The sequence below is a fragment of the Oryzias latipes genome, chromosome 11, assembly GCF_053564925.1.
Source record: "Oryzias latipes strain Hd-rR chromosome 11, Olatipes_Hd-rR_3.1".
NCBI lineage: Eukaryota > Metazoa > Chordata > Actinopteri > Beloniformes > Adrianichthyidae > Oryzias > Oryzias latipes.
In genome coordinates, this window is record NC_136247.1 from 16,709,579 (window position 1) to 16,722,341 (window position 12,763).

At 38.8% G+C, this 12,763-nt stretch overlaps 1 protein-coding gene across 2 annotated transcripts in view; it reads right to left on the reverse strand.

Annotated features, from left to right (window-relative positions):
• col16a1 (collagen, type XVI, alpha 1) overlaps positions 1–12,763 on the reverse strand; it is a 106,049-nt gene that overhangs the window by 16,662 nt on the left and 76,624 nt on the right. Inside the window, exons 29-42 of one of the 2 annotated variants that reach the window (XM_023959862.2) lie at positions 11,159–11,194; positions 9,728–9,835; positions 8,922–9,044; positions 8,793–8,846; positions 7,981–8,022; positions 7,820–7,855; positions 7,695–7,748; positions 7,535–7,603; positions 7,390–7,443; positions 7,004–7,030; positions 5,181–5,237; positions 4,868–4,912; positions 4,625–4,696; positions 2,878–2,922 (exon numbers count right to left, since the gene is read on the reverse strand). In XM_023959862.2, the coding sequence (XP_023815630.1) occupies positions 2,878–2,922; positions 4,625–4,696; positions 4,868–4,912; positions 5,181–5,237; positions 7,004–7,030; positions 7,390–7,443; positions 7,535–7,603; positions 7,695–7,748; positions 7,820–7,855; positions 7,981–8,022; positions 8,793–8,846; positions 8,922–9,044; positions 9,728–9,835; positions 11,159–11,194 (822 nt within the window). The remainder of the gene's footprint in view (positions 1–2,877; positions 2,923–4,624; positions 4,697–4,867; positions 4,913–5,180; positions 5,238–7,003; positions 7,031–7,389; positions 7,444–7,534; positions 7,604–7,694; positions 7,749–7,819; positions 7,856–7,980; positions 8,023–8,792; positions 8,847–8,921; positions 9,045–9,727; positions 9,836–11,158; positions 11,195–12,763) is intronic. The other variant, XM_023959863.2, reaches the window with a different exon arrangement.

Consider the following 12,763-nt stretch of genomic DNA (forward strand, 5'->3'; position numbering starts at 1 on the left):
GCATCGGATCAAAACAACACACAACTAATTTGATTGGATGATGAGTACACACAGATGCAGACACACACAAAGACAGAGAGAGCGGTTTGTGTCAAAAAAATTAATAAAATATATATTCTATATATATAAACATAAGACATATAATCTTTTGCTGTTGGGGGAACTAGCCATCGAGTCAAACAGTTCAAGTTTAAGTGAAGTCATGACTTATTGCTGTTAAAGTCCAAGTCGAGTTGCAAGTCTTCATCATGTGACTCGCGTCAACACCTCTGCAACAGGGACTGATTAGTTTGTTTACCTTGTTTGTTCAAACATCAGTTTATTGCTAAACAAAAGCAAAAGTATTATATATTCATCATTTAACAGTCAGTCTGTGTATGAATCTGACAACATTTCAGGCAAAAGCATGATCCAAATCATTGAAATGTGAAAAGATTCTTTCTTTTTCCAAAGAAGTCATGAAAGTCTGTCCAAACTGAAAAAAGAAGACGATGGGAAGTTTACTAAAAGTACAGCTTTGAAATTACAGTTTCGTTTTTTCTTAAACAAACGTGCTTTTAAAAATTATTCTACCAGATTACGACAATAACGGAAGTAAAATGCCTGTTGTTCAATAACTCAAGTACATTTGCTGTGAAACACAGTCAACACTGTACCAGCACAGTGGCACCTTTCCCTTTGTGAAAATCTGTCACTTCCAGCTGGCACACTTACAAAGTCATTACAGACCCATTTGACATTGTTCAAACCACAGCCATTAGCTGGGAAGGCTATTTCATGCTGTACGCCGTTACACTAGAACAAGCTCGCGTGCGTTCGTAGACTCGCTTGAAGAAAAGGTAACTGCAATTATAGGCCAGCAGGCGTAATCCACCATTAGCTAACGTTTGGACATTTCGTAGAAGCGTGTGTTTATAATTTACAGAAAAAACTGGATCAGGGCTTTCTGGGGGAAAGCTGCAGAACTGTGGAAAAAAACAACATGTTGAAGGGAGAGAGAAATGTGGACACGTCTTTAAGTGGATGTGTTGAGCAGAGAAAGTGGTGGTTACTCCCCTTTAAGCTATTCAATGAATCAGAGGTTAAGTTTCAATCTGCAGCAAGTTCAGGAACATACTCTGAAGTGATGCATCAACGGACAACTTCATTTTAGTAAACAAAATGTGGCAACATGTGTGCAACAGAGTTGATGCTGGATGTGTGGGCAAACAGCCCTTCTGTTCAAAGGATTCCTTTCCCACCAGTCCCCCTTTTTTTCCCCTTAAACTACTCCCCTAATCTCTGCATTAAAGGTTAGGCTCCCCTTGAGTGCCGACTGGAGATCAGCACTGATGCAACCATTGTGAAATTAAACCATAAAAACAAAAGAAAAATTACAAAAGCACAGACAAAAAGCAGCAAATTACACACCGAAAATCTCCTTTTGATATCCTCCCTACATTTACAAAAGTATTTGTGGTATATTACACAGTTTAGTAGTCCTTTTATATGATATATAAATTAATATGTCAAAATTATTAATTTTTTTTTCCATGAAAAAAAACCCCGGATGTAACCCTTGTGCTATCCTAGGCACTTTGACATCGGGAGTTTTGGTCATCTAGACCCACTAGACAGTGCTCTGAACCTTTTGTCTTCAATGATTTGTGATCTTCAATGGTGTCCATGAATTACATGAAATCTTTCCACCTTTATCTGCCTTTGTCATGTTAGGAAGAACACGTCAATGTAAGGGTGGGGTCATCTAAGATAGCACAAGGGTTAATTGCCATCAACTTTAAAACTTGTATTTAAAGACCCACTCTGACCCTTTGATGAATTTTCATAGCTTTCCCACTGGTCTTTTAATTATGATTATGCCTTTTTTTAGCAAATAATCAAAATTCATGTGTAATTTCCAAGGACATAGTTTCTGCAGAGTGGCAGTGATTCATTAGAAATTCAACTCTGCATTGACTGTTAGTGTGAAACCACCCTGACCCCCTTCCCGTCATCCACCTGTTAAATTTCTCAACCTAACCTAAAAACTCCAACCTAACATTACCGGTGCAACAAAAACGGTGAGCAATATTGGAGCTGTCCGTCTGTACACATTTGATCCAGATTCCAGCTCAGACAAGGAAAACAAAGACAAACATGGATCTATTTATGTCCTCCATTGTGAGAAAAATGCAGCAACAACGTGTTAAAAACACAATTTTCATCGTAGTGGGTCTTTAACCCTTGTGCTATCCTAGGCACTTTAACATTGGGAGTTGGGTCATCTAGACCCCACTAGGCAGTGCGCTGAACCTTTTTTCTTCAATGATTTGTGATCTTCACTGTTGTCCATGGATTATATGAAATCTTTCCACCTTTATCCACCTTTGTCATAGTAGGAATAACACGTCAATGTAAGGGTGGGGTCATCTAAGATAGCACAAGGGTTACACAGCCATTTTATATGTTATACTGTATACATTCAAGTGTCACATATCTGTAAAAAATACTTTATTCAAAAACAGCCAATATAGTCATCATACCTTTAAAACTGAGCTTTCGGGTTTAAACCACTTAGAAACAGAATATTTGTAAAACACAAGCACAGCACTAATATCACACAAGATAAATTCAGAACCTTTGTGAACATTTTGGAATGAAAAATATCACTTTTAAAACAATGTAATACAGATTCAGGCCTAGCAAAACTCAATTTGTTCTTTTAAATTATTAATTAGAAACCTAGAAACACTCATTTGCAAACCAAATAGGGAAACATCAAATCAGGTCTATTTTTTTTTTTTTAGAATTCCACTTTGAAATACATGGATTTACTGGGTGGTTTTGCATCATTTATATACGCGCCCTCACATATCGACTCGCTCTAACTTTACTTACTAAGTTTCCAGGCAAACCCGGTTTCCCGTCCTTTCCAGGAATACCCTGAAAGAAGGAACTGAGGTTGAACTGGTTTGTTGCCAGTCGAAAGCTAGCCACTCCCATCTACACCAAAAGTTAGGGCAAGCAAAGTGGGACGGTACCAAATAATGGAACCTTTCCCTGCAGCTGCCATGGATTATGAAATTTAGGAAAGTCTATCAACCCTAATAAATGTGTAGAAAAAACAGCATGTTAGATTAAAAAATAAACTGATTTGAGCTGTGGAGCTAAAACCAGTGCACCCTTGTCATTGTCATGGCCTCTGCCATCCATTCACTACATTTGACTTGCAGCACAAATCAGAGTATCACTTTATTTGAAGGTCTGTTCAAATTAAAACCAACAAAAAAATTTAATTCACACTTTCGATGCATACTGAATCACTTACCATAGACTTTTCAATTTTAAAACCAGACCTTCAAATAACTGTTCATGTCTGGGTTGACATTCTGATTGAAAGCTTGCTCGAATGCCTCCCACACGGGTTAAAGCTTGAAGCACCATATGGGTTAGTGCGTTTCATCAACTTCATTTTCCTCTCATTGATGTCCAAGCTTTTGCAGAGATTCCTTACAATGTCAGTGCATCTCCTACATGCATATCACACAAACTTTATATACCCATATGGATGCAAAGCAGGTCAAAGCCTTTTTCATAACCCCAAAAGGCCCAAGCCGAAAGCCTACATGACACAAGTGGAGCCAGAGAGCTCTCAGGCACTTTCAAGTTCACTATAGTATGTTTTAGACACAACCTGGACTCACCTGTATCAAAATTTGGCAGTGCATAATATTCACAATGAAAAAGTATGACATTAATCTTGAATTATTAAGAGGGAAATGTAATATTCCGAAAGTGTAAGTATGCAGACTCATTGTTTCGTCCTAGGCAGTGTTGCTAGATTAGGTCCAGCAATATTGGGCAGTTTTAATTTTGAATTTGCGGGCAAAGACTGCTTTGTGGACATGATTTGGTTTGGCAGTTTTTAGTTAGATTAACTGTATGAATAGTTATTTTGTGGTGTCTGGTTTTTAGATGACTTTTGGGATGGAAAACCATGACTAGCAACACTGGACAAAACTGTGGCCGGAGATTTAATACGTTTAAGGTGAGAATTTGGAGAGAAAAAAAAAAAAAACACACAAAAAAACACATACTTGTTTCATAAAATGGATTTAGCAAATAAAATATCTCAAAATCAGGTTTGGAAAGCAGAATTGGAGATAAAGTTGTTGAAGAAGACCATACTGCACTTTTGCAATGATTGATGGGAAAAAAAAAAAAATATTTTCAGGAAAAACTGAAAGGCTTTTGACAAGGATTCTGACCATTGACTAAGAACTCAACTAAGTGACCCCTCAACCCTGACGTTCCGAACAGGAAGTACTCGCTAGTTCCAAGAAGTCAAAATTCCACTGACTTCTATAGAGAAATAATCAGCTTCTGCCCATTTATAATATTTCCCAGATTAACCATTCTGATCTAGTTTGGTTTTGGAATATGTTCTTTTTTTCACACTATTTTTCTTTATCTAAAGATTCGAAAGAACTGAATACTTATGGCATCATTTCCCTTTGATTTTGGATGAATTGAATGAATTTTAGATAAAAAAAAACTAGAAGATGATAAACAGAATCCACCTTGTGTCTAAAACATAAGAAAATATGAAAAAAATGACAGTCTGAAAAATGAACAACTCTCTTACCTGAGGTCCTTGTATTCCAATTACTCCCTGTGGCCCTGGGGGCCCGGGAGGACCAGGAGGTCCAGGGGGGCCCTTTAACACGTAAAAGGGAAGATCATATGCTGTCAAATTGTTCCATTAAAAAACAAATCAAAACAAGATTTATTGTGATTTTTCAAAACAAGGTTTGCCAGGCAAAGATAAATGCAAAACGCTTAGAAAAACCCCAGCTGTCAGACAGTTCTGCTGGCTGGCAGATCAGACCTGAGGCCCAGGCTGCCATGTGTTTGCTGCAGTTCCTGGAGCACCCTGGAAGGCAAAAATAGTCTAAATCACTGTATGAAGTGTGAAGTTAAAAATAAATGTCAACAAATGTCAAAGCAAAAACATGACATGTAGAAAAAATAACCAAGCTGCACTTATTTATTTTTTTCTTAGCACAAGTTTGTGGAATTCATATATAATCATCCCAAACTGGGCTGAATTCAGAGTCGGATAGTGAAGTTCATTAATGTTATTTGAGCAGAATTTTCCGAGAGTTTGGTTTGTGTGTACATGTGTGCAAGTGTGTACTCACAGGTCCTCCCACAACGGAAGTCACCGGATTTGTGCAGCTGCAGACTCCTGGTTCACCCTAACATAGTAACACAAAGACTGATGATGTAATGCAATGAGTTTCCATTGCATACCAAAGGAAAAAAAAACAGACATTGGACATGCAGGTGTGTAAATAAATGAATAAACAACATTAGCAAGAAGATCAGTGTTTCTATGGCATTTGAGCTCCTGGTTCACTGAAATCTTATAAATAATTGAGAAAATACTTATATACATAGTAGGTCTTAGGGTTGACATTCTACATATCTAAATAGTTATAGATACAAAGACATACTCAGACAGAAAGACGGAAAAATAGATAAAGAAAATTATTTAAATAAGCTTTTTTATTGAGACCAAATAATAGATCAACTCTAGCCTGGGGCCTTTTGTACTATGAAATTTGCTCAACAAACGTTTTTTATATTTATTTTTTTATGGCAATGCTTGATATCTTCTTAGTACAAACCCAGCTTCATTTATAAAGACATATTTTTGGTTAGATAACACAATAATTACAGAATTAACCTGAAACTGTCCAAAAAACTCCATTCTGAGTGGGAAATTCTGACATTTTTTCCTGAGAAAAGTCACAAAAATTGAGATCCAACTATTCTGTTATTTAACAAAGATCACATTTATATAGACAAAATACAAATGTATACATCTACCACCAAAGCAAAGACAAAATCATCTGGAAAAAAAGTTCCATTAAACTATATATAATGTTAGAAGGATTTATGCCGAAGAGAATCACAATTTTGTGCCAAAACTCTTGTTATGCTTGTTTTAAGCCAAAAATGTATAAGCTATAAATTTTTTTAGTCCTTTGTTTTAAAGTACGAACAAAAATATATCAATTGAGAGGTGTTCTGTGTCATTCTTACATCATCATAAACCTGGCAAATGCACCAGTGAGTTTAAAGGGTTAAAGGAACCTCAACAGGCTGTCATAAAGATTTGAATTATTCAGTTACATTTTGAAACTTAAAAACAATCACGGAAAGTGTCCGTTTTTTTAATGTTTTTCTTTAATTCTTCTTATTTTTTTTCATGTTTTTGAAACACAAAAAATGAAAAGAAATGATTGTTTGGAATAATCTGTCCTCAAATTCCCCAGAATGTGACAGGATCAAAGGACAGGGAGTCAAATCTATAGACAACCCACTCAATAACCCACAGACCCCCAAAGGATCTTCTGCTAGCACAGCAGCGCTTCATACTGAGCACGGAGTCCAAGTGAGCACCGATCACATGGATCAGTTACACCCAAGCCAAACATTTGAATTATGCAGAAGCTCTGCTTGAATAGTTAGACTCTCTGTTTACATACAAAAAACACCCCTAAAGATTTCCTGCGCACTCATGCTCTCCCTTTTTGGCCTTTTTTCCCTCTTTCTCAGGATTTGGGTTGTTTAAAAGTCAGCTTTCATGAATGCTGGTGTCACTCATCGGGCCCCCTGAAGGCCTGCCTCCTTTGCCTCTGCATCTCCTGCTTCCTCTCTGTGACAGTCTGGACTGGTGGCTCTGATGCAGGCAGTAATTAATAGTCTCAGTCCCACACTCTCTCTACAGGGCCCTGAAACTCCTCATCTGCCAGCGACACTTGTCACCTCCACTGCCACTCCGTGCGTGGCCTGGGGTCACCGTTGCATGCATGTGTGTTGACGCAGGCGCCTACGCAAGTGTGAGACCGGGTGGGGTTGGTGGTCTGCTGGGCCATCTCTCATGATTACTGTCTGTTCCGCCCACTTATATTCAAAGCCCTTTGGTTCCCGTCATCCAACAAAACGGCAGACTTACCTTGTCCCCCTTAGCTCCATCACGACCCTGCCAGAGAGCGAGAGAGAGCACACACACAAAGACAGTTACTTCTCCATTGTTGTTCCCGAGGAAAGCTCAAGGGGCAGTGAGCTGATTGTCAGAGGGGACACAGAGGATGAGATTGGAGCAGACACTGCCTCTGTTATGGTTTCAGGCAGATATCCTTGATTATAAAGTACCCCTCAATCAAGGATAATTCTCTAAGAAATATAAGGAAATTAAATAGGAACAGATGCTGCGACTGAGTTTTGTCTGCAAGTTTACTTTCTTCCAAATAAAAAAAAAAAAAAAAGAACTTAGGGCAAATGAACTAAAGCATGCAAATACAACAAGGCTTTAAAGATTTGTGGAGTGTGAAGGCTTACTGGACTGCCTTCAACTCCTGGCAGTCCTGCAGGTCCAGGAGCTCCATCTTTTCCCTGTGTGTCAAAAACATAAATTAGACCCATTGTTTGGCTACAAGAAGATGTCTATTACATACGCAAGAGTATAAACCCTAATAAATCCTACTTGAGGTCCTGCTACTCCAACACCTGGAGGCCCCTGTGGGCCAGGAAACCCCACATCACCCTTGGATCCCTTGAAAGAAGAAATGAAAAAACAAAAGAAACAAACATCAGTAACAACTTTCATACACATACTGGCAAAACAATCTTTTTCTCGAAGCTACCTTTTCTCCTGCAGGACCGCCAGGGCCTGGGGGGCCGCTAATGCCAGTAGGTCCCTATGCAACACGCTGCAGTTAGCCAAAGATTCTGAACATATTACAATTTTCTAAATCTGAATGAAGCTTACTACAAGCCCTGGAAGTCCTCTTGGTCCCTCCTCACCCTTTGAAGATCAGAACAGTAGCATAAGAGAAGGAGAATGTCACTCAAAAAGGTCAGAAAAAGGTACAAATTTGATCGGATACAATCAAATCTAATAATGATCTGTGTTTTTAATTCAGGTCTGACCTGTGGTCCTGGTAGGCCAATTCCTGGAGCTCCGGCTTCTCCCTATGTGGCATCCAATTAAACTCAGTTAAGAATGACAGACAAAAATGGACTAGACAAGACTGTGCAAGAAACATCTCATGGATGTGCTGGGACGCATCCTCAGTGATGTATCATGAGATCATGGGGTGTTTCGGGTCCCACAACATTATACACCCTCACCCAGGCGACCCAGCCGGGGTATATCAGACCCTGACTTGCGTCCCAGTAGCAGTCCACGGACCAGCCCCCTTAATCCAAAGCCACCTCGTGGCCTTGTCTGTGGCTTTGGTCATGGATTGAATGGCCCCTGTAATGCCTAACCGACTTTGCAAAGGGAACATCCTGCAAACCCTCTACAGCCAACTTCTACAGGCTCATAGAACGTTTTCCAGCCTCTCTCCATGCACCCCTCCACCAGTCCCTACTTAGCGCGTTTGCTCTCATTTGCTTCATCAATACGCTCTTCCCAGGGCACCAGAAGTTCCTGGATGATCAGACGTTTTGAAAGCTCGGAGATAACTATCATGTCTCATAGCTGTTTTCCTATGTCGACCTGCAGCTGCCAGTCCGACGCTTTGTGGAGGAGGCCTGTTGTTAATTGTGGCCGCGCCTCAGGTTTCTCTCCAGCTTTGATGAAGGGGACTGCTTTCTTAGGAGCATGATGGTTTTTGCTGGTTTTAATGGCTGAGGCTAAGCTCTCAGCAAGTGCTTTAAGCACCTGGTCGTGGCGCCAGCAGTAGCGACCATCAGCCAGAGCCCTTGGGCAATATTATCTATTAAAAAAGACATACCTTGCTTCCTTTAGGGCCAGCAGGTCCTGGTAAACCTTGTGGACCTTGTTTTCCCTGAAAACATGATGTTTGAGATTAACATCAGAAACTCTACCAAAAGAGCCACAAGTACATAAACAGGTCCCTCACATTTTTGCCCTGCTTTCCTGTTCCTGGGGGCCCAGCGTCTCCCTTCTCTCCTTTGGGTCCTGGGACAGCTACGCCATCACCCACCACAGCTCCAGAAGCACCACAGCTTGTGCAAGCATCCCCCTGAGGTAGAATAGCAGGACATAATGCAGCTGGATTTACTAAAAACCAAACTTCTGTTAAAGTCAGAGTTCCTGTCTGACTGTTTTCTTTTTTACAGGTAGATTTTTTTAATCTAATTTCATTGAGGACTTGGTGATTATAGGAGTAAGATGTAAAATAAAGAACTGAAAAGCTTCAAGTTTCTGCATTGCAGCAATGCCCCACTCTGACCATCTTTACAGCAGTTTTCCTGTGGCATAGAGCTCTCTGTTTACACGCTATCCTGCTAGCTTACAGCTTCTCACAACCCTCAACCTAACAGTGCAACAACAAAAGTGAGCAATATTGGAGCTATCCAGTCGTGCAGTTTGGATCCAGATTTCAGCTCAGACATGGAAAACAAAGACGTGCATGGATCTATTTGTCTAAAAGTGGATGCATCAGAATGGAGCAGAACAGGCAGCCTGTGGCCCATCCAGCGTATTTTTTAATGCCACACCTACAACCTTTTTTAAAATGTATTTTTTCATCTGCTCCTGGAACACAATGATTTGAATAAAGAAATACTAAAATATGCCATTTTAAGCTTAATTTTCTTCTCCATCATCATTAAAATGCCACAAGAACATGTTAAAAACGTCAAATATGTGTCATTAAATAAATATACACACAAAACAACACCATTTGAGGTCAACCATCAATACCTTTTCTCCTTTAATGCCCACTGGGCCTTGCTGACCAGGATCTCCAGGTGGTCCTGGGACTCCAGGATAACCATCAAGTCCCTTTTCTCCAGTATCACCTTGTTCTCCCTGGTAAAATTTAATTGTACTACAATCAAACATGATCAAAGATAATGCAAAGAGTATAGTATTAATAATAAAAAAAAAAACATTAAAAAGGAAATTTATGGTTTTAAGCCATAAGTATGCGTGTGAACACTATCTGTTTTGTGTACATGTCGACAGGTGGACATTTTTGCAGCTAGCAGGTGTGTTCATAACATTTGAGTGTGTGTGTGGATAGGCCCCGCCCTTTTTGTACTGCATTTGAACCTTACCATAAAGATTAACAACCAGTAAACCTGTCTGCTCTATGCTGCTTCATGGTCTTACCCCCCTTCCCCTCCTATTATCACCCTTCTACCCCCCCTCTCTCTAACGTCCCTCTCTCTTCTTCCCCTCTTTCCTTTTCTGTCCGGTCCAACACCAAAGATTTTCAGACATGATTGAAATTAATAAAGTTTGGCCTCAATTACAAAAGGGGTTTATTCAGACATACCTTTGGTTTGTCTGAAGATTAATAACCCCTCTTGTTAAAGTAAAATATGTCCAACACAAGAGGCCCTCAGCTCTTATCTGCCTGCCTAGCTGTTGGACAGGACAAGTTAATAAAAAAAAAAAAAAAAAAAAAAAAAAAAAAAAGAAATTTATGCACTTTTTATACGATTTTGCTGAAAATACTGACTGTAAACATTGTTGCTCTGTTTTGCAAAAAAAAAAAAAAAACTCCTTAGTAAAGCTCTAATTTCAGTGCATTTGACAGGCAAACGTTTCTGATATATAATGAAATATAATGAAAGGCTTTGATATCATGTTAAAAGAATACAATATTGATTGATATGAATGTTAAGCATATTTGCATCTCAGCAATTCACCATCTGGCTCTATATGTAAGCTAAACCATTCCTTTCACTGAATTCTTAGCTTATTTAAGGTGTCCTGACTTTGCTTATGGCAGATTTACCTCACATTTTGAGTGAAGTGATAAAAGCTTTTCACACAACTGACTTATTTAATTTCACAGGAATCTTCTCCAAGAGCATTCTTGCTCTCACTGGTGTCAAATTAATTCAGAAATGTCTGGTTGTCTCAGGGGCCTTTTTTCAGTTATTTTATTTATTTTTTTCAAAAGATTATTCTTGAACTACTGTTTTGGATGTGTGGACAATGAGCTATTTAAAAAGCTCCAAACTGACACAATGTCCCAGAGGATTGATTAGGGAATTTAATTGCTCAAATGCCAACATGGTTCTTGAATTTCTTTGCAAGTCCCTTCAGACACACAACGTGTGAAAATAATACATTAAGGTTCTAATGGAGAAAACATGCAAAAGGGGCAGCAAGGACAATTACCTTCTCTCCTTTAGAGCCAGACAGACCAGGTGGTCCCTGAAGAACAAAATAAAATTGACAATACACATCATCTGCAAGTCCTGAGCCAGCCTTTTGATTGTTGAGGCAATAAAAAAGAAAAAAAAAAAAAAAAACTGTTGACATGAAGCCAGACTCACAAGCATGCGATTGGCAAGAGTAAGTCCAAAAATACATATAATTGAAACAACTCTGTAGCTCTAGGGGGATCTCTGTCTGTTTGTACAACAAGCATCATGGCATGTTTCGCCTTGGAGGAGGAATCTTCCAGCATCGCAAACTTCCACTCATCCAATCGGTTGCTAAGCTAAGATGCTCTGCTGTACAATGTGATGCCAAAAAGCTGCCGCGGTAGATTGGAGTTATTCAGACGTGGCTGGATACAACCCTGAAGATCGCTAATGGGTGTTATGATCTATTTGCTTTGGTTGTTTTACTGTTTAAATGTGTTGGTATGATAACTCATTAGCCAGAACAAATACAATTATTTATTAAGGCTTTATTGACAATTCAGTTTGGAGAAAATAAAAACCAGACACTATAGAACTGTTGCTTTATATATTTTTGCAGAAGAAAAAGTAATAGTTCACAATAGAGATCCCTTTGTTAATGTTTGTTATTGCATAAATAATCATTATTTAAATAACAAATGATGTTTTAGCGGCCACTTAAATCTGTCTCTTTGCATTACTAAGTGTTTTACTTAATGGGTAAATAAGCAGTTAACAAATGTGTATCATTTAACCGTTCTTAGGTGTTCCAAAGTGATAATTATTCACACTTTACAATGAGGTTCAAATAACACATTTATAAGGTTAGATTATGCTTAAGTAATGCTTATGAGGCTTTTTTCTTAGGGGTAGCTCAGGCTTAAAAGGTAAAACCTTTCTTACCTTTTAAATTAGTTAAAGTTAAAGTCCCACTATCTGTCACACACCAAGGTGGGTGAAATTTGTTCTCCGCATTTGACCCATCCCCTGGAGGAGCGGTGAGCTGCAGACACAACCCCCCAATCCCACCCCTTAGTGCTGAATGTCAAGCAGGGAGGCATTGGGTCCCATTTTTGCAGTCTTTGGTATGACTCGGCCTGGATTTGAACTCACTACCTTCAAGTCACAGGCCAAACACTCTACCACACGGTTCCTAACTCCAAATAAACAACCTTAATGATTACTTTAGACACTATTAAGGCTTTGAACTAACATGTTGTTAATGCATTTAAAAAATGCTAGGTGGTTGCATAAGGCAGCTTTTATCAATGTTATAAAATGCCTTAATTAAGTTGAATAATAAACATTAGTAGCTACTAACTAATGCATAAAATGATACATTTAGTAATAAAAAGAAGTGCATAAAAGTGGATGTTTTATTCATTATTTAGTGCTTAATCATGCATTAAGTAAGAGAAAATGGCCGAAGAAGTGTGCATTATCAGAAACGCACGCACAGACATGGAAGCCTAAATCCTCAGACGTGAAGCAAATTGTTAATTTCTGAAAATACTTTATTCTTGTTCAGTTTTTCGGTTTAAATAGCTTTTTTATTTATTTTTTTACAAAAAGCGGAATATTTGTTACGTGATGCAGC